Below are 21,953 nucleotides of genomic sequence, written 5' to 3' on the forward strand. Positions count from 1 at the left end.
TGTAAGTAACAGCCTAGGGGAGAAGTAAGGTAAAGTTTCCAGCTTCTTGGAAACACTCCGTTTCTGGGCTCTTGTCTGATGTCTGCAAAAACAAGACCCAAGAGGACTGCAGATAACAGTAGGAGGGTGTCGTCTGTGTTTCTCAGTCAATAAGTGTCACAAATGAGCCTTATCTAAGCTCCTGAATGTTTCGTATGAAGTAGGTAATCACAGGCACCGCGCAAGCGTGCTCCTGGCTACAACATTATGTACCCTGAATGTTCTGAACCAACTTGAAAAATCTCAGTTGTTCTGAATCAAACCTGACTCAGATAATAGAATTCTGAAAAAGTACTCTCAATTGAATCCAGGTTTCAGTCTGGCCTCGAAACTCTGGGTCAAAGCTGTTGTAATCAGCGTGGTGTCTAATGCGTACAAGCAAGGGTTGTGTTCAGCAGCAAGCTCTGTGGAGATGATTTCCCCTTTGAAATGGAGCTTTCTAGCTCCAGGGATCTGCACACGTCGGGTCTGTGGAAAACTAAGGCTAGTATGATACAGTGGATGTTTCACAAGGACTTTCTACTTTCAGACACTTGCACAGCACAAGTATTTTCTGCCTTTCCTTATAACAGAACCTGCCCTATCTAAGAGAAACCCAGAGTTTCCCTATGACAGTCTAAAATGTTAGCTTGGATACACAGATGGAACTCAGCTGACACACCTCTGAGGTGAAGGCTCCTTGATTCAATTGTAGTGTCTTGTCTTTAACCAAAAGCTGTTTTCTGCAGAGCCTGAGGGAGGAATAGCAAATGGCATGAGACTGTGGGTACGGTATGATTATTTTTTGTGTGCTCATAAGTTCATACTGTAGGAATCTGCTCTTGCTAAATCTCTGATTTATTCTAGATTTAGATGTCTCAATGGATACGTGGAACAACTTCTATGCTTGCCTGGTGTCCTTATGGCTGCACAGATTTTACATCTATTCTGCTGTTGCTTTTGGGATAAGCATTTGGATCGTCATTCAGTTCACCACCACCAAAACCAAAAAGAAGGTAACTGAACACGTAAGCGCTTTTGTCTGAGAAGACCCCAAAAATCTGTGTGTGGAAGTGAGTAGTTGCCAGGTAAAGGCGTACCCACTGGTGCAGTGAAATGTGCTACTTCACTGTGGGCCCACCTAGGTTGTTGCAAATCCCCAGTGTAGTTTAGTTCATCTGATGGTTATGATCCTCAGTCTAGATTGTCTTATGTTTGTGGGTAACTAAACGCCCTCGTTGCTCTGATGTCAGAGCAGATCTCAGCTGAACGCTTCTCACTTCGTAGCTGAGAGAATGTGTCAGCCTGGGTTGCTCTGTCACTTCGAGTAAATCACTCTGCTTGTGCCCAGTGTTTTCCTGTTTCCAGTGATGCTAATGACAAGGTTGGACTGGTTTTAGGATGGGAGTGGGATTAGGCCATTCGGGAATTTAAAACCTCCTCGTGCGGGTGAGTGAAGTTCTGCTGCACGAGTTGGGAGGTTCTCGGGTTCACCTGGATCCTGTTACCTGTGTGAGACGAGTGTATTGTAGCATGACCTAGTTCAGAGAAATAGTTACTCGTGTGTTTCTTTAGGTGTGAGAGAAACTGAAATGCTTTGACTGTCGCATTTGCGTAGTGCTGAGGGTCTGGTCACAGGATTTGAATTTTAAATGCTTTTGGGGAAAAAGGGGTTAACATCCCTTTGAAAAGGGATTGAATGTGACACAGCGCTTGTTTCGTAGGGTGAAAAATCCAATGGGAATCCCGCTTCTTCTGAAGGAATAGAAGACAAACTAGTAAATGGATATGCCACCCTGCAGGCAAAGGAGGTCTATGTTGCTGGGGTAAAGATTTTCTATGGGTCTCAGACTGGCACAGCAAAGGTATAAGTTACTTTTTTTCACTTACATGAAGTTGATTTGAAATACTGTTGAGATTCAAGTATGTTGCTTCCCTTAGAAACACTGCACTGTGTAAAAATCTGAAAGTTCATCAGAAAGTTCATTAGCTCATTAGAATTCATTGCCCAACATGAAAGATAGGTGAAAATTATGTAAAAATAACAGTTTTTCTACTCCCTTTAAGTGGGGCATGCAGTAGAGACATAGATTATGAAGCTTAAAGTTTACTCGTACAATATACTCTTAATTTGCTAGCAGGTCTTCTTAGAGAGAAGTTTTAGGTGCTTTCTCAGAAAGAAATTTAATTTGTGTGTGTAAATGTAAAATCAGTAGTCATTAAAATTCACGTCTCTTCTTTCAGCCAGTATACTTCATTTTTTTTTTTAATGTGAGGAATTGTAGGTCCAGTGTCCAGTTCTCATGTGTCATTGTTCTTTCTGTGCTGGGAGAAGTCTTGTGACTGGGCATAGCAGGGCTTGTTTGACCCGTACGATAGTTGGGTGTCCTGGTTTCAGCTGGGATAGAGTTAATTTCCTTCCTAGTAGCTGGTACAGTGCTGTGCATGGTACATGTGCCATGCTGGATTTAGGATGAGAACAATGTTGATAATGCACCGATGTTTTAGTTGTTGCTGAGCAGTGCTTACACTAGTCAGGGACTTTTCAGCTTCCCATGCTCTGCCGACTGAGCAGGCTGGAGGTGCACAAGAAGCTGGGAGGGGGCACAGCCAAACTGGCCAAAGGGACATTCCATACCATGGGACGTCATGCTCAGTACATAAACTGGGGAAAGCTGGCCGGGGGGGCCACTGCTCGGGGACTGGCTGGGCATCGGTTGGCGGGTGGTGAGCAATTGCATTGTGCATCACTTGCTTTGTATAGTCGTCGTCTTGTTGTTATTATTATTATTAGTATTTTATTTCAATTATTAAACTGTTTTTATCTCAACCCATGAGTTTTCTCACTTTTATTCTTCTGATTCTCTCCCCCATCCCACCGGGGGGGTGGAGTGAGCGAGTGGCTGTGTGGTGCTCAGTTGCCAACTGAGGTTAAACCACGACATTAGGTTGAAGTAATTGATAACTTTCTACATTTCTTTTTTTTTTTTTTTTTTCCCCCAGAGATTTGCCAAAGGTCTGGCTGAAGCAGTTATTTCCCTTAATTTGCCTGTGGAAGTCATTAGCATGGGAGACTATGATCCAGATGATTGTTTATCAGAGGAGGTAGGTACATCATAAATACGAATAATAAATACAAGTTTTTCCTGGGATTGCGAAGGCTGTTTTCCTCTTGTATTTTTCTCCTGTTATCCTGGAAATCCGCAAAGCTGTGTGTTGAAAATTGCTTCCCTTCTATGTAAGCAAGTATAGCCTATCAATCCTCAGCAGAAAAATACGTAAATTTTGAAAATTACTAGGAAAGGATCACGTAGAATATTTTGATGCTGGCAGTGACTTTGTATGAGCTAGTTCTGTAACTCGGGTGTGAGTTACGTGAGAGTGGCTGCACCAGGTCCCCCCGTGCCGCCTCTGACAGGGTACGCTTGGGGAAGGGTTCAAAACCAGAATAAGTAGATGGTGATACTTCTGCAGCCTTCACAGACTTAGAAACTTCTTGTGAGGCATGTTTATATTGAGTAATCCTTGATGGATTTTTCTTCTGTGAATATTGGTAGTTGCTTTTTTGAATCTGTGGGAGACTTTATTGCTGCAAGAGTCTGTTCAAGCAGCTGTTGATTGGGGTGGGGAAGGCAGATGTCCAGTTCTCTTTTACCACTGTGTCTCTGTTAAGTAGGGGAAAGACAGCTTGATCTCTCTTGGCTAATTTAAGATGGCTTTGCAGGGAAGATGGCCATTCACCACCATTGGGATTATCACCTGCAGCATCCCACACCTGACTATTAACCCACTTAGCAAAAATCTTGTCTTTTGACTTCTTCCAGCTGCTCATGTGTTACAGCTTTCTTCCTGATGTAAAGTGTTCTGAAAAATGCAGTGATCTCTTCTGTTCTGTTTATATTATTAGACAACCAGCAGGAACATTTGTGTGTTCTTGGTAGCTACGTACACAGATGGACAGCCAACCGAGAGTGCAGCGTGGTTCTGCAAGTGGTTAGAAGAGGCTGCGAATGACTTCCGCTTTGGGAAAACGTATCTGAACGGCCTGAGATACGCTGTGTTTGGCTTGGGAAATTCAGTTTATGTTGATCACTACAACACAGTAAGTATCTCCTGTGCACCTTTCTTTGATTTCTGCTCCTCCGAAAGGCTAAGCTTTCTTAAATGCTACAAAACTGAATGATACTGGTAGTTTGTGTGAGAATTGCAGCTGTCGTGCGGACTTGATTAGGGACTGGGTTTAGGGCATGGGCAATGCAGCTTTGAAGCAATTGTGCTGCCCTTTTAAATGGGAAAGGAGTCCCATAAGCACTGCGTTCATCTGGGAGGTATGGTAATACATTTGGTAAATCCTTACTGAGTTAATTTCCCAGCTTCGAAAGCTTTCTATCAGTGCGTGAGGGCACAGTACTGTACACCCTCTCACTTGCTGCCTTTTAGTTTAGAGCGCTTTTCTCAAACTTGCGTACTTTGCTGTATTGTGTGGATTTTGGCTTTATTTTCTGATGTAAAATATGACGGTATCTTAGCCTGGTAATTAGTTTCATCTCAGTCAGAAAAACGGCATGACTTGTCACCAGGTTATTATGTTTGTGTGTTATGCATGTGGCCATTTTTTGACCAGCAAGCGTAGCACAAAGAAGCTCGTTCCCAGAGCTCATCTCTTATCACATCAGTGTGATAGCAGAGGTATTTTCAAACGGGGGCCTGAGGATGTGTGGTGGTGTTCAGACTGACTTGTGTCTGTGCTCTGAGTCAGCAGGTGAGAGGGAGTCCAGAAGTCCCTGCCTTGCAGTCCTGTGCAGCTCACTAATTCTGTTTCCAGGCTTGGTCCTTGCTTTCTTAGTTGCCTGCTTTGTTTAACTTGGACTTCATTTAATTCCCCTCTAACTTTCCTCCTGTCCTAGGTTGGAAGAAATATTGACAGGTGGCTGTGGATGCTCAGTGCCAGCCGTATCATGACTCGTGCCGAGGGGGATTGCAACGTGGCCCAGAGCAAGCATGGCAGCATTGAGGCTGACTTTGAAGCCTGGAGAGCCAAGTTCCTCAGTCGGCTCCAGGCCCTCTGCAGAGGGGAAAAGAAGCCCTGCAGTGGGAAGTGCAAGAAAGGGAAGTGCAAATCTCCGGGGAAGCAGAGCAAGGAGAGCTCAGATCATGAACATGGGGCATCAGAATACGAGAATACTGAGGTAGAGCCAAAATCCATGTGGCCTTATTTCTGGTTTAGTGCCCCTTGGAGCACTATTTGACTTCTCTCCTTCCTCCTACAGTCCAGAGGGGTGCTGTGGGAGCTTGATACTTCTTTGTTGTGAAGCGGAGGGAAGAGGGATGAGATCCCATGGTGGATAACAGGTAGAATAAGTCTTCCAAAAAGAATCACCAAAGAATTAGTGGTGGACCTAGGCTAGATGGCATCTATATGATGAGGGAGTCTTCCCCTTGAACACGGGGGAGGTATATGTTGTGACAGAGGCTCCAGGGAGCCAGTCTGGGTTCTCATCGGAGTCTTTGCTTTGTCTCATGGCCAAGTGAAGCATTTAGTTCCCTGTAAGCAGTTAACTTGCTTCCACTTCAACTTGTTGAAGCTTAGGTGCTTTGCCTGAGTCCCAAAGTTTTTCCAAAGGCAGTTGAGGGAGTGTTACCTGAGCAAGTCCTGTATTTCCTCTGAAGGTGTCTGTCTGTAATCATCTGTGTGTCTTCTGGGGTGTTTGTTGATTGTAGGTTTTGAATAAGAAATCCTCTCTTGCTCTACAGTGCAAGACCCAGAGCTGCTGTGGCACTTTAATCCTCCCTGCAAGCCATTTACTGTGGGTTGGAAATGATTACTCTGGCTATGTTGAATTTTGTGGGAAAACGGGCTCTTCTGGCTGAGTGGGTTTGAGTGTGTTGGCCGCTGCAGAAGCAAGAGGAATAAATCTTGCTGTTACACCAATGCTGTTGTGCTGTACCTTGGCTGTGTACAGAAAGGGAGACAACTTTTCTGCTCGGTGAAGAGTTTGACTTGGAAAGCAGATCTCTCACTCCCTGGTCATTCGGGCAGAGGCACCTGGAGGAGTTAAAGGGGTTTAGGCTTCCAGTTCACTGTAGTACGCAGTGGGAGCTGGACTCCTCTGTATTGCTTCTCATGTGATCAGATAGGCACATGAGGAGAGCGGAGCAATCTGGAGGTAGGATATCTGGACTGAGTTTCAGGTGGCTTGTGTGCTACTGAACTCTTAAAAATACACACTGATAAAAGCCTCAAGTTTAAATGCATCTCATACATTATACAGGTTATTGGTAGACTATTCCTTCTTTTTCAGTAGTCTTTACTGATTGTGAGAGCTGATTTCGCTGGTTAGCACAGATGAAGGTCTTATGTTTAACATTCAGATACATTCCTAATTTATTTTTTTATTTGATCTCTTACCCAGGCAGAGGAGTTGTTTGAAACCAGTAGTGAGGAGGAGGCTGATGCCGAGGAAGCTGGAGGCACAAATTCTGTCATCGATGTTGAAGATCTTGGCGATATCATGAGCCACATGAAGAAAGCAAAGGTACTGCTGTTACAGTGAGTGTAGAACTGTCAGGTCTTTGTCACTTGCTCACAGGGAACTAAATGCTTCACTTGGCCATGAGACAAAGCAATCCTGCTGGATTGGAATCTGTAGGGTCTAGTTAGAGGGAGAGTAAAATATGAGCTACTGGAGAACCTGTCCCAAAAAAGAACATACTTGGAGGTGTGTTGGACATAGTTATCAGCTGTGACTTGTTCACTGAGCAAATGCTGCAATGGTGACCTGTTATTTTCAGTCTGAGAGAAATTATTCCACAGCCAACATCCAGATCTAAATGTACATTTCTGCCACTGTGATTCACAGTCCAGTGTCTAAACACAAATCCTGTTACTGTGTCTGCCCGTGGGTACGTCAGCTGAAATGCAGGCTTGTGCTGTGCTGGTAAGTTGTGATGGGGAGCAGAGCTGCTGGTGGAATGGTAACACGCTGCTGCAAGAGCTTCTGTGTCTTGCTTGCTGCTGCCCTAAGAAGAGGTGCCAGGCTTGCAGAGCAAGCTGATGAACTTGATCTGACCTGTGCTGAGCCTGTCAAAGACAACCGTGGTTCCTGCTTTGTTTCAGGGTGTTACTATCTCTGTTCCTGTGCGGTTCTGTTTATGTTTCTTTGTCTGTGTTCAAAGAGTCTGCAAACAAGATACACCAAACTCATTTATTTGGTTAGCACACAAAAAGGAGTGAGATTATAAACCGCTACCAGGCTAAGCCTTAGTGTGCTGGCTGCGCCGTTGGCAGTCGGGAGGGGAAGGGTTGGCCCCAGAATGGACCCGTAACGTACTGTGTTGCCATCTGCTGACTCTGTTTTTCCTCCTTAGTGATCTTTCCATGGTGCTGTCTTTCCTCGTGAACCCTTGAGCTGCTATCCATCCCCCTCTCAACAAACCTACCTCTGTCTGTAGTGACACCTTCCTTGTTTTGTTTACCTCTATGGTGTGGATTTCTCACAGCTCTCTCCCAAATCTTAACAATTTCCTCAGCAGTCTGAAATGAGGTGACACCGCTGGGCCACAGCAAGCGAGGCCTTGGATCGCAGGAGGCTGCATGCTTAGGAGGGAAGGGGGTTGCAAGGGGAGCATGGGGATCTGTGTTCTTTCCCCACCTTAGGGAGGGGAAAGGGGGCAAAACACTTCCTCCTGCTTGTAACAAACTCTGTTAGGAGAGCAGTCCCACTGACTCGGGGGCGAGGCAGACTGCTGCGTGAGAGCTCTTGTCCCTGAGCTTGTATGGACTTGTGTGCTGCAGTTTGCAGGAGAAGGATGAGTGAACTGTTTGGCTTTCATTTGTTGATGGGAGAAAGAATCAATCTTTCTCCCTGTGTAACTGTGGTGTTGAAGTAGTCCTCTCTCTTCTCTCCTGCATGTGCTCACCACTAGAGGTCACTGACAAAAAGGGAACTGCTTGTTCTGTAGCAGGATGCCCTTCGAGATGATTTAGACCAGGGAAGGGAGGTGGTGTCGTCCAGCTGTTTTATGAAGAATTAGGCATTGAGTTTTCACTGACTGACAAAATATGGCAACACCATGATCAAATATAGTGTAAACCAGGAAAACCACATATCATTGTCCAGTTTATGAATAAAAAATGAACACAGCAATAAAACACTTCTTGCTCTTACCTTCTCATGGCCATTGTTCCGGTAGCGAGCACGGCTGAAGTCATTGTGGTATGGTTTTATACCTAGGCAGTGAAAATTCATTGCTGTCTGCCATTTTGCCTGATGCATGATTCAAACAATTGACTACTTTCTCCTTAGCTTTCTTGTTGCTCTGCTTGAGTGGTGGGAGGCCTGTATGTTGTGTGTACAAATCACTCACTGCAAAAGTGCAAATATCTCTGTAGATCAGGTTCTCGTGGCTCTGACTGAAGTAGCCCCCCTGATCTGAGGGACAGCTGTCTGAGCACAGACGCTCACCTGCAAGCTGCAGTTTCTGATCTGCTGCCTTTTCCTTGGAGGAGATGGCAAACATTTGTTCTGCCCTGGCAGTTGAATGCTGCCTTCTTGCCTCTGCAAATGGTTAAATCCTGAGAGCGCAAGTCTCTGTGTGAGACGATGACGAGGACTGGAAATACCGCTGTGCGTGTAAGTGTCCTAGCCCTTTTGGATATAAGCTGTTGTCAGCTGACGAGGCAGGAGGCCTTAAAACTGTGGATTGGCCTTTTTGTGGCTGATGCCGCTGAACTGCCCTGCCCTAGTCATGTCCCAGCTTTTTTGGCTCAATTTTGAAACCTTAAACGATGTAGTTCTCATTACTGGCCCCTTTATTCCTGTTCTGCACGGTTGATCTGCCTAGCTGCAATCTACATTTCTGGTTTCATGCTTCTGTAACCAGAGCAGGTAATGGAGAAAGGGCCCTCAGCAGTGACTTCGATGTAAATCCTCAACTCTCTTGAATGGGTTTCCAGAGTGATGGCAGGATATAGCTGTGTAAATATTTCATGAGGGAGCCTGAACTGATGGCTATCTATATCATTAGCTGGGAGAAAGAATGACTTTGTCTTGGTGGTGAATCTCCTGGGGAATGTGTGCGTTGACTTGCAACAGGTTTATGCAAACACTTGAATTGTAAAATGATCCCATAGGTGCAGTTATTTACTATAACGAAAATAAATGCTGAAGGCTTGATATGAAGGAGCAGGATGATCTGCATATATGAAAGTAATTTATCCTGATCAGGCTCTCTTGCTCCCAGGCGGGAAGATATATTTGTTTAAATCTAGTGCATCTCTGTTTAAATCGCATCCTCTCACTTTAGTGGCTATGAGTTTGTGTGATGAGTTTTCTTTTTCAGATGAGTTGCGTTGTCCCTTTAGCCTTTTTTTTTTTTCTCTAGCAGAATGCTGAACTGTGTAAAATTAGTCTGACACTTGTTTTGCACTGGTGTAATCTGTTGTCTTGCAGTAGTCCCTACCAACACAGGCAAGTGCTTTGGGTTTTTGTATCTGAACTATCCTTATAGAAGCTAGCAAGTTTAAAGAAAACTTGTGTATTTCAGGTTTATATCACAGACACTTCTTCATACACAGAGTTACTTGGATTTGAAATGTGCCTAACAGTTTCCAGCATGGGTTTTGTGGATGTCGGTGTTGCATTTTAACTCCTCTGCATATGGGAGATAGAATAGCAGGTTCTGCCTTGTGCAGTATAGTTAATTTGAAATGTTTTAGGGTCCAGCTTTGATCTCTTTTGCAGGCATGTATTGCCTTTTGTGAGAATCACTAGCAGATAAGACAGATGTGCAGTCACAGAGAATCATAATTCCTTGTTGTCCTGCCTTTTATGGGATGGCAGAGTGAGGCTGTGGAGGCAAGCGTATCTAATAAATGTTTGCTCACATCTCTGCAGGTGATCTTAATTTAATTTTGCACCATCTCCTGTTGCTTGACTTGATGGAAATCAGGGCTGAGTTTTGTTTTACAGCTTTTTTTTTTCCCATATGCTGCAGCTTCATTGCACTTTACAAAGTATTGTCAAAGGGCTTGAAACAGGTACTGGATTCTTGCAGTCATTTGGATCAGGCAGATGGATTCGGGAGTTCAAGGTGAATGCCAGAACCTCTCTTCCTGGTAGAGTTGTAGCATTACATACTCTCCCTTGGAAAAGAGATGGATTTTTAAAGAGCTTCTGAGGGTAAAGGTACACAGTTCAAGGTGATGGTGCCTTCTGCACACTGAATCTGAGCACAAAAATTGGCACAAGGTTGGGTGGCAACAGGAAATCATTCAAATATATAAAATGATGGCTGATACAAAGGTAAATTCCACACCTTGTTTAACAAATCTCATGCTATGTGGTGATAACTACTTCATAGCTGCTAAAATCCATCCCTTTTTTTCCTGAGTAATTAAGTTTTTGGAACTTGCTGCAGGTGATATAGTTGCAGGTGATGCTTATTAGGGTCCTGAACTGGCATCAAACCTTTAATGTCAGTAAAGATAATGCCTGTGCTTTCATGAAGGGAATTGCTAGGCATGAAAGTCCAACAGTGCGTAATACAACCACGGCCTGAAGGAGAGCTGGGGAGCTCTGAGGCTGTCAGCTCTGAGGCTGCTTCTCTTAGGTGCCTGGTGATCCAAGGCTGTGGTGCCGGGCTGGGCTGGGTGATGCACAGCTAGGTTGGTTAAGGTCTGGATTTTCTCTGCCCTTCCAGCTGCTTGTTTTCAGGCTGAGAACCTGGGCCTGTTCTCCAAATTGCTTTTATGCAGCAGCAGAAGGCAGTGGTGGTTCTTAGTGGATTTAATAACTAAGTGGACTTTTAAATTTTACAATTGTGGCACGCTTTCCCTGTCCTCCAAAGTTACTCCCCTGAAATGTATTTATCAGATAAAATGTGAAATCTAATGGGTATGTTTGTGGCCTGCAAGGCTGCTATTAATCATAGGGACACCATTTCTTAATGTAGATTATCTCCCACAGCTGGGAGATCGTGATAAACTAGAAAGACAGATCAATCTAGACTTGTTCCCAGGGAATGGAATGGCTTTATTAACCTTCATATTTATAAACTGCAGGCATGAGTAATAGTAATAATAATATCCTAATTTTTTTTGATGGGTTGGGAAGTAATCAGATGGGCATATTTTGTTGACACAATTTTGAGATTAATGTTCTTGTTTTCTAAAACAAAGTTTAATGGTGCTGATAGTCACACTTGCAATGTAAATGCAGAGGAGGGGTGTGTGTGAGAGAGCAAGACCGAGACTGAGTTTACAGGAAACAGAATATGTCCCAGAGAGCATGTTCAAGAAGTTTCTGTTTAATTCTACATCCATTTGCCACAGGGGAGGTTTCCTGGTCCCCTTTGGCACTCTTCCCTAAAAAGTCATCCTACATTAGCCATTTGCCACCACTGGGATTGTAAATCACACCACTCGCAATGTTTTCTAAGAGCCCTTTGCAAGCGTATGGCTGCTATGGGAGACCAAACCTTGCTGACCCTGGGTGAAGAAACTTTTAATGAAGCTGGCTGGAGTTTGGTTTGAAGTGGGGCAGTGAGTGTTAAGGTATAAGGTATTTAAGGTGTAAGGTTTACAGACAAAGTGTTGTGTGCAGCTTTGTGTTACAGGCAGAAACTTTTTAGAGTATGCAAGAATCGTTAGCCATATTTTAACCAAATTGAATAAGCCTGGGATACTTAGCTGTCAGATTTAGAAAGAGCTAAAAATGATGTGCACATTTAGAGCTCTCCAAAAACTTTCTCTAACTTTTAATGGGTGAAAGATTCCTATAGAAAAAATGTGCTCTTATCTGCAACAGCTCAGTCTCTGGGCTAGATTTTGACCTCTGCTACTCTGGCTCAGAATTCAGTGTGATCCTACACTTCAAAATAAGCTTTAAGAAATATCATTTAACTGCTTGGGGACTACTTCTAGCATTAAAATCTAGATTTGTCACAGGGACACTTTACCCTTCCCCTTTCCTGTGTTCAAATCTTTCTTCTCTAAACCTTGGCTATTGAAAAGAATTACAATTCATAAACAACATTACAAGAGATCTTGAGGCTTGCCTTTTCTATGTAAGGCTTGGGAGTGCCTAATGCAAAGAGGGGAAAAAAAAAATTACTTTAAAGGTAACCTCTGGCTGGACATTCTGTCTTTGACATGTAGTATGATACTGGCTTCCTTGACAAGCCTTTGTAAAGGGCTTTGAGAGCTATGAATGAAGACTGTTATTTTTGCCCTGGCTGGTAGATCCCATATCCCTTGCTGTTCTTTAGTCTGTTGTAAATTAGTCAGTAAATGGGTAGTGAAGCAGAGCTGATAGACACAAAAAATTCTGGAAGTCTGAAGTCCCCCTAAGTATTGGGCTTCCTCTCTTTTTTTTGCAACCTTTTCTTGACCACATCTGTTGTTGGAGATGATCAGGGTTTAGCATGCAGCAGTCCAGCCCATCTGCTTTCTGTTTCTCACAAAGTTTGTGCTGCATTTCTCAGGTGTTTATTTTTCCTGTGCATTTTTTAAGGTTCTTGCCATCCAAGTAACACAGTTGAACAGAAGTCCACAAATCAATGCACAGAGTAATTATCTGCTGAGGGTAATTGCTGGGAGAAGCACGGAGGAAGTGGCCCACTGATGTGGTCGCTGTATCTAAGGAGAGAGTAGCACAAGGATGTCCTGTGGGAGCGCAGCACCTGTTACCAGAGAAATATGTTGTTTGGGTAAGGTGTTATGAGGTACAGTAAATGCGTCCATGTTCTGCTAGACAAACCCTGCAGATTGGTCATTTGGCAGCGCAGCTGGCAGTAAGCCTGTCCACCCAGAGTCTCCAATCAAACCTTCTTATTTGCTGTGACTTCCCAGTGGTCAGTATAGTTTGTAAGTGGCTCTCACCTGCAAAAGTATACATCTTTGTCTTGTTCAGTGTCCTGCCCCTCTGGGTGAAGGGTAGCACCAGTTATGGACAGTGGGAGCTGCTTTTTCTTTCCTGTTATAAAGTGAGCCACAGTTTTGCTTCCTTTGCTGATACTTGGGCTGCCAAAGCAGGCGAAGTATCTACCTTTCCTTGTTCATGTCAGAGCTGATATTCTGGCATCCCTCTTTTGCCGTTGGTTGCAGAGGATTGGCTTGAGATGGGGATTGCATTTTGTTAGGTGGTGTGGATATGCAGAAGAGATGGAGCTTCTCCTAAAAGCCTTCTGAACAGAAGAGTGTGGCATAAGAGAATGGAAGTAGCATTATCTCAGCTCTACAGAAGGAGCTGGACACTGTAACATGACATTAAACTGTATTGCACAGCATACTTACACATCTGCCAAATCGTACTGTGGATTTTTCTCCTAATAGCACAGTTAAGCTTTTGCATGAGAAAATGATGTTCCTTTTTGCTGCTGGCATGGCCAGAGCCTCTGTGCCAGTGGTTCATGGCAAGGCAGTTTGGGTCTGTATCTGTGCTAGCGCGTGATCCCCATGTCGGGGTTCATTCTGACCCAGCTCATTTGGGCTGGGTCCCTGTGATGATCGGCACTACCAAAACAACAATGGGTCGGTAGTTTTAGAAAGATGAGTGCTGTTATAGATCATCCACTGTAAACAAGTGTGCAGAAGAGACCCAGGTGCGAAGCACAAGGCTTTGCTGGAAAAGCAGCTTGTGTGGTGGTGTGCATGGAACTGTGCTGTGTCCCCTTGGGAGGATGAAGCACACTTCTGACTCTTCTTTGGCCTGTAATTTTGGAAAGGGGGGCTTTGGGTCTTGAGGGATGCTCTGCAGGGCTCTTGGATATCTGTCTTGTTCCGTCTTCCTAATTGACTACTTTACATTATCTTACAGTCAATGAAGATTGATTATGGTAGAAACCAGGCAATTTTCTTTTGACTTTAATAATGTATTATGATAATCTTGTGGCCTCTCATCTAATATTTCTGAAAAGCTGGTTGATGCATATCATTGAATGGGCTGCAGGCCAAAACTGTTAATGTGGGTGCTTGAAAGACTTGTATGCAGCTTCCACTCAGGGAGGAGGCAGGTAGAGTAAATGTGAGTAGGGACTTTCCCATGCCGTTCTCTAGTTCAGTGCTGACTTCTGCTGATTGTGAGCTTGCATGTAGTCTCTGGCAAAATGGTCTTCCTGGGAAGACTAACCCAAGTGGGGAGTCACGCTTGGGACTCTCATGGTCCTAGGAAAACTGTGGAGCTCTTCTGCTCAACGCTTTTCCTAGTGTTTCATAATCTGTATTAACGTGTTTATGGTTAGATGCTTTCCTGAGTTACAAGAATTCTGAAGACCAGTGAAAGCTGCATCTCTAAGGTGGATACGAGAACTGACTGCTGCTCGGCGATGTCTGTCAGTACGCTAGCATGCACTGGATGCCTTCCTTTCTGTGGAAGGCATTCAGAGTTTCTAACACAAAACAGCAGTCTGCAGTCCAGCCAGCTTTGCTAACAAGAGCTGGCTTTTCCACAACAGATATCGCTACTAGGAAATATACTTCTAGCTGGTATTAGCTCAGATTGACTGGAGGCTTCTTCAAACATAGCAAACGATTGCAGAATCAAAATTCATCACGCTTTTTTTTTTTTTTAAATGTGTGCATGGCGTTTTGACCACTTGAAAGATTGGTGTTGAAATGAAATGCCCTTTTAGTCCTAAACTGTAAGGAAAAGAAAGAAATGATGGAGTAGAGAAGCCTTTTACAGAGCCATTTAAAAAAAAAATCCGCAAAATATGGCAAGATGTTGTGAAAAGATGTGTGCTGCATGCTCTGTGTGTGAGAAAGCAGAATAGACTGAAGTGGAAAATCTTACTGGTTTTAGGATGGGCATTTCAGGACACTTGTTAAATCCTGTTACCTGGATTTTGGTTGTGATTATTGTAGCACAGAAGAAAGAAATAAAAATGTGAATATATGGCCCAATTTTCAAATATAAGCTAGGCACTTTTGGGTGGAGACAGACACATTTTCAGTTTTGATTCTTTTGTTTCCTTTGAAAATCAGTCGTCTTTATAGTGTGTGCAAGGAAGTTTCTCAAATCAAACAAATGTCAACACAATCACGCAGCTGTATGTGAAATTAATTGTGGTTTAACGACACCTTATGAAAACCTTCCCTACAGCAGAGCAGTGATATTATAGCTCAGTGAAGCAATCTTAAACCCCACTGTAGCCCTGCAGATATATTTTTAGAGTTGTGGTCTGGGAATTTTTTTGTCCTTGAGGATTCTGCCTGATGTTGAACCTACAAGAAAATGGACGTTGGTGGGATCATTTATCCTTCTGCATTTCACAGAAGATGCGCGGTGCCCTTTCAGACTGATACAGTTGGATAGCAGCACAAGTCTTCTGTCACTACTTGTCTGCCTGAGTTTGGGCTTTAAAATGCTGTTGTGTAAGTCCAAAAATCTCAGCATTGACTTTTCAAACAAAAGAAAAGGCAGGATTCCCTCTGCGGGGGCTGGGCTGCAGGTCTGTAGCGTTCTTTCTTTGCATGGCAGCTAGTACCTGCTGCCTCAGAATAATGCGAGGGACCTTCTGTTATTCTACAGCATAGTAAGGTAGATGTGGATGGAGACTTCCTTCCCGCTTGTTATTGAAAGTTCACAAAGGTTTCTATTCCAGGAGGAAAAAAAATTTTGCTTCAGAGTGTGTGTTCTTTGTTTTGTGTGTCTTGTTTGGTGTGTTGGTTTTTTTTGTTGTTGGTATCAGTTGGAACTTCTCAGGGGCTTTCCCCATTTTAGGGACGCTTCTTGAAAACATGTGCCACGATTTTTGCTTTTGATCAAGCCACCTCCTATTTCAGTCATGGCAAGGCAATGGATCACCAAGTTCCCCATTTCTCAGCTGTCAGGCTTTCAACCCTTGTCTGCTTTTTGCTTCAGTTCAGGCTTTTGTGCTTAACTGGGCAGTGATGTATGGAGCGGGTATGTAGCCTGTGATTATGTAGACTCTAGTAGCTATTTTCAATTAGATTTTCATGCTGTTGGGGTGTCTGCTGGTTCACCGATTACTCAATCCAAGTTTCCAGTATTCATTTTTATGCTCACTTGTGAATGCACAAAGCCATTTTTATTGATGACTGACAGCAGTTAGAGTATCCCATGTCGCTGTAAGATTGGCAGAGTGTTTAGGCCGTGGACGGAGCAAATTGCAGTTCTGTCTTTGTTTGTTACGGTTACGTTGTGACAGCCAGAGCTTTGTACCTGGAGCAGAAAGGTTCCCACAGTGCAGTAGCAGTCTTCTGCTCCTCTTCTGTTGTGTTCAAGAGTATCTTTGTGCAAGTCTGCTCCCTGCCCTGTTCTTTTTCCGTGTGTTTTAGTCTTGCAGGAAGGTTGCTTTGTAAGGAAATGAGTGCCATTCCCGTGGGCAGCCTGATGTCTAGTCAACTTTCAAAAAAAATCCCCGCGTGGTTCTTGCCTATGGTGCCGCTGACAGCTGAGCCTGAACTAAGGGAAAAGTTGTCAGCTTTTCTAGCTGTCCTCTTGCCACTGGAGTATTGCTTCCAGAGCTCTGCTCGGTGTGAACTTTAACTCTTCGTTCATGTAATTCATGAACTTTAATACTTCATTTAATGACTCCCCTGGGAAAGTTTTACTAATACTTCTTGCTGCCAGGCAGTCTTTTCCTGATAGCCTTGGCAACGTTTTCCCTTAGTGCTGGTTCTGTTAGTCCTGGCTCCAGCCCCTGATGTATTACTGTTTTCTTAATGTTTGTGCCTTTCATTTGTTAAAAGATCCTGGAGCATTTTGGTGGATGAGGCTGTAAATCATGACAAGGCCAGGGGTTCCCTCTTGTTTGACCACTGGGAGGTTAAGTAGGAAAGAAGTTCAGTCAAAATTGGGATATTCTGGGTGTCATTTTCCTTCCAGGAGTAAAAACTTGTCGGGGAGCATGTCTTTTTCAGCTGTGGCACATCAATAAATAGAGCCATGAGGCTAAAGATGCTAAACTAAGGTAGTTTAGGGAATACTTTTTTGCATGGAAGTTATGCTGAACTTGCTCTCTTTTTTTTTTTTTTTTTTTTTAGGCTGAACTTGCTCTCTTCTTTTTTTTTTTCTTTTTTTTTTTCCCCCCTTGCCCCTGCAGTCTTAGCTTGAAAAGCATTTGATGTAATAAACCAGAAAACACAGGGAGAGATTGGGTAGGTTGATGTCCGGGAGAGAGCGCTTCAGAGAGGAGAAGTGGCAGTAGCACGTCCTGTTGGACAGTCTGACCGTATCTGAATGTGGCTGTGGATGAGTTTTGTAGGCATATTTGTAGGAAATCATTTGAAACGCCTGTACTGTGACTTGTCAAAGGGGCAGCAATACCTCGGCCTTGGCAGGGAATGCTGAGGGTCTTGCACATGTCTGTTGGACACCCTCTGCTCTTAACCCATCAAAAATGGGCTTCCCCTGCCTGCCCATAAAGTATGTGCTGCTTGTGTCTGTTGTGCTGCCTGTATGGCAATAGAAGGGAAGAGATTATTTTTTTTGCCTTCACCTGTAGAGGTGGTGATCCTAAGTCCTTACACATAAAGTTCAATTGCTTTTATTCAGGTCTGCTTCAATGGCAGTAGCAAAAAAACCCCCAACCCTTCAGCAGGCTGCAGCAAGAGCTGGCTGAGCCTTGCGGTATCAAGAAATTGGAGGGTATTCCTAGGTTTTCTCATCTGTGAGTTCTCTTGTTTGTGAACACAGACCAGAGGATGACTATTCAGTTTTTTGGCAGTGAAGTATTTCAAGGGCATGAAAAGCTGGCTCTTGTCACTACGTGCTTGATTTGTTGTGGAAAGACAGTAATTTGCCTTAGATTTACTACAGGGCTTTCTGCTAAATCACCAGAACTTGAGAAGTTTGCTCTCTGCAAAGTTAACTTCACTCAAACTCTAAATAATAGATATGAAAGGTTTATTAAGCAAATAAGTAAAACTCCCAGGGCTGTGAATTCCATTTCCCCCAAGAAATATCTGGAGCCGATCACTTGCCAAACCAAACAAGTCAGGTATTGCAGTTCAGAGAAAAACAAATGATTATTTTGTTTACAGGCTTTCACATCAGGATGAAGGGGAAAAAAAATATTATCACTTCTGTGAGGGGAAAAATGATTATTGAAATAAATGTGTTTCTGCCCTGCCAGTAAGGCAACTTTATTTGTTCTTCTTATATTTAGGTGCTTTTCTCAGATATTGCAGTAACAGGCAGGCAAACCCTTTAAATTCAGAAGGACTTTTTCTGTATCTGAAGGCCGTCTTGGATGGGATGTCTCATTTGTACTTAAGTCAGTCACTGTATTTTTAATATTATGATGTGCTCCATAATGCATATTTAGTTCTTCTGGGAAATTAACCTGGCATGAGCTTGTAGAGCAGATAGGCCAGGATGCGTCCACTTGTAAATCCTGTGTAGCATTTTGCTTTAAGTAGCTAACAAATTTGTACTAAGATAGTGCCTTTCCTCTTTAAGTGGACGGCCGGGACTAGTTCTGGGTTAAATTGTGGGAGGAGAAGCTCTTTATTTAAGGCTTAATAGTTAAAAGGAGAGAAAATCTTCATCTTTTATCTCCTTCCTTCTTTATGCATGAGGCTTTTCCAGTAATATTAATATTTTACTGTTGCAGCATCTTGCTGATAAATGAAGATGAAGTCTTAAGAAATGAGCTTTTAAACCTAACAAATGACAAGTACTTAATAGAGCTAGCCTTTCAGGGAAGTTTTGAAGTGTTATAGAAACCAATGAAATCCTGCCTAAAAACTCAGCAAACTGAGTGAAAGGAAATAGAAGACGGAAACCGCTTTCTCCTTCAGTAAGGACCACGTTGTATTACTGGTCATTAGAAAATACCTGCCTGCACAACCTCCCTGAAACCGTGAGCAGTTTTATTCAAAACGAGTAGGAAAGGTGGTAACCTCTGTCCCCTAAGTGTTTTACGTTCCTATTCCCTTCTCAAGTGCTCATTAGGAACTCTGTTTTGTCCTTGAACCTCTGAGTCTGTGTGGGTTTTCTTGGGTTTCTTTGGTGGTGTTTTTTTTTGCTTCTGAAGCACCTTTATTTTCTGAAATTTTGCTCACGTACAAAAGAAATCTGTCTGTCTATGGCTAGATTACTTTCCCTGTTTGTGAAGAACAGTTTGGCAAGTCAAGGGCACTGGTTTCCTTAGTGATGCTAACAGTTGGTGGGTAGACTCAAACTGGAAGTGTTTGTATGAACTTCTTGATGTCTTTGGCACAAAAGAGGGTTGGATGTGAAATAGCCTCAGTTTTGTGAAAACAAAATGTCCTCTGCTGGTTTTTGTTTGTTGCTTATCCGTAACTCCTTTAATATTTCAAAAAAGCCATAAAGGACTGACAGATTACAAGTTGCATGAAATATCAAAGTAATTATTTACACTTTCATGCTTCTTTGTGCAGACATGAAACAATAAATACCCATAAAGTCTCAGAAGTGACACTTACACAGCGGGGGATTCACAATTTCTTATGTGCTGGGGTTTGCTTCTCCTGCTTGTAACTTTACGGTAATATGTGATATTCCTGCATTTGGTTTTAAGTAAGCTCCAAGGGCTTAACTGTGTCTATAAAGCAGCATCTGCTGGAAGCCAGGCTTAGGTGGGTGCTGCAGCTCATTTGTCTGAGTTGACTGCGTGGTAGGGGGAACAGCCTTTTCTTGCAGGGCCTTTGGTGACCACTGAATTTTGGTGGTGCACGTGGCTGCCTTAGGCAACCTGTGGAGAGCACAGCTTCTACTCTGTAAACTCCTGGGCTGCCTAACTCATTGTAGTGACGTGGCTTTCTTCCCTGACCTGCCCCAAATAATTGGGACAATAGCTGCTTGTCACTCCAGGCAACTGCGTGTCAGGCACAAAATGGTTTGTTCCCTCCAGTTTGCGTTCTGCAGAGAGAGGAGATTATTGTGCAGTCGTGAAACACTTGGGTTTAAATCCTGGAGTCCCTCTCACTCTCGAATGAGATTCAAATACTTTGTTTCTTAAAATGTCGTAGAGAATTTTATTGCTGTGTTAGTAGAACAAATCTTGTGTGGGGGGGGGGGTTCTTTTTTTTTTTTTTTTTTTTTTTAAATTTACTGTCCTAAATTACTGAAGGGTCAGTGTCTAATGAGAAGAGGGATAGAAAGCAAGAATTCATGTGTGGCCACTCGTGTCAGCTTTAAGTTTAGCAGGCCTGCAGCTGAACTGTGCCACAGTGTTTAAAATGTGATGCTTGAATCTAAATAGTTGTAACTGACTGTCTTTAAACAGAGAGAACGTGAGCTCGAGGAAGGAGATGTTGGAACGAGCTTGACTCGAGAGAACGCTGGGAGGAAGGAGGAGGATGAAAAGAGAGAGATGATTACCCCGGCTCTGAGAGAAGCGCTCACAAAACAAGGTGAGGTTCTGCGAAGACCAGATGGTAGACCAGGATTTGAAGTCTTAGTGGTAGACTTCCGACAGAGCAAGTGAAAGAAGGTGTTCTTCATGTTAAAGATACTGCTCTGGACCCTCAGTCATGGTAGGCTCTAACCAGAGGCAGGACAAAGATTAGGCAGGGGCTGTTTGTACCTCACTGTTGCAGGGGAAGAAGCTAAAGCTGGGTAATGCATCTCTGTGATGCACGCTATAACGTGGAGAGCGTATCAGAGTTCGCAGGGTTTAATGTATCTGCTAAGGTAGCTTGAGATTGAAGGTGATACTCCCACGTGCCTCTAGCTCCCAGAGTGTAGGTTTCTCAAAGAATATTTAAAGATCAGCTTTGCATCTCTGTTTTGCATCTTAGTCCCCTGCTTTTATTTCAGTTTCAAACTCTGATTTTGTTACTGAAACTTTATTTCCAGAAAAGGAAGTCGTTCAAACTAACTGTAACAATCCAGTAGATTATTAGATCAGTAGTTCTCCTATGAGCTGTCGAGAACAGTTTTAATGAACTTAACGCCTTTTTTAAAACAAAGGGCAATCATGAGAAAAGCCAGACTGACAACCCTGCAGTTCAGAAGCCTCAGTTCTGAGTGGCAGAGCCAGGAGAAGGGTGATGTGAGCTCCCCTATGCTGCTCAGTTGGAGACTAAAGGGAGTTTAGTTTCATTTTGTTTATCTTTTAGGATGAGTGTGCGCTCAGTTTTTTCTTGCCTGCTAAATCGATAGTATCTCTCTTGATGCTTCTGAGAAGGCACTTCTGGTTATTGCAGTGGAGGCACCTCGCTACAGAGCTGGGCTCTGAAGTTCTAACCACGTTCTGTGTGAGTCCAGCAGCTGTGGGATCCCAGCACCTTTGCTCCCCAGGATCTCAGCTGTTCTTCAGCCCGAGCTTTTGTAGGTGACTGGTGTTGCATTGTGCCCATCATCTGACATGTTTCGTTGTTGGTTTTTTTCATTAACCTTAGTACAGCTATAAAATAAAAAGCCATCCTTTAAATTTGTAGTCTGAAGGAATAAAGTAAAGACTTAGCAAGGAGTGGCAGTGACTTTGCCTCCTCTTCACGTCCGTAGTGATGCTGCTGCTGGCTGGGACCAGCGGAAGGACTGTAGGAGGCTGGTTCAATATATCTTTTCAGCTTCAGTTCTGAAGGCTGTAATGTGGTGGCAGTTACACTGCAGTGTGCTGCAGAGCAGCTGGAGCACTGTTACAGCCTTTTATTTTTATTTATTAATTTATTTAGTTACTACTGTCTGTGTTTGATCCAGAATGCTAATTGTTCTGTCTGCCTGAAAGGATGTTTGGAGGACAGGTGGATTTGGCTAGCAGGGCTGGGGGAGCGGGCTGCTGGAGACATGGCTGTCTAGAAATGGGCAGCAGGGAGGTGAGCACGCTTGTCTGCTGCAGGTCCCCTGTTTTGAGAGGTTACAGGGGCCACTGACTCCATGGAAGGGTGTACCAAGTCCCCGTGACATCTCAGGTTTTGCTTCGGGATGCAGGAACCCTAGAAGGGCTGTGGAGACTGCCTGTGGTACTGACTTGTGAGAAGGGGAGTAGTGGGTGGTTTT

The 21,953-nt window shown here is 43.6% G+C and overlaps 1 protein-coding gene across 1 annotated transcript in view; it reads left to right on the forward strand.

Annotated features, from left to right (window-relative positions):
- The first annotated feature begins 468 nt into the window (after nt 1-468).
- The window catches only part of TYW1 (tRNA-yW synthesizing protein 1 homolog), a 111,233-nt gene continuing 89,748 nt past the window's right edge, over nt 469-21,953 (forward strand). Inside the window, exons 1-8 of the mRNA XM_009276393.2 lie at nt 469-505; nt 886-1,034; nt 1,743-1,883; nt 3,022-3,123; nt 3,926-4,120; nt 4,926-5,207; nt 6,432-6,554; nt 20,236-20,362. Coding sequence (XP_009274668.2) covers nt 469-505; nt 886-1,034; nt 1,743-1,883; nt 3,022-3,123; nt 3,926-4,120; nt 4,926-5,207; nt 6,432-6,554; nt 20,236-20,362 — 1,156 coding nt within the window. The remainder of the gene's footprint in view (nt 506-885; nt 1,035-1,742; nt 1,884-3,021; nt 3,124-3,925; nt 4,121-4,925; nt 5,208-6,431; nt 6,555-20,235; nt 20,363-21,953) is intronic.

Source organism: Aptenodytes forsteri, unplaced genomic scaffold (genome assembly GCF_000699145.1).
Source record: "Aptenodytes forsteri isolate BGI_AS27 unplaced genomic scaffold, ASM69914v1 Scaffold209, whole genome shotgun sequence".
Taxonomy (NCBI): Eukaryota; Metazoa; Chordata; class Aves; order Sphenisciformes; family Spheniscidae; genus Aptenodytes; species Aptenodytes forsteri.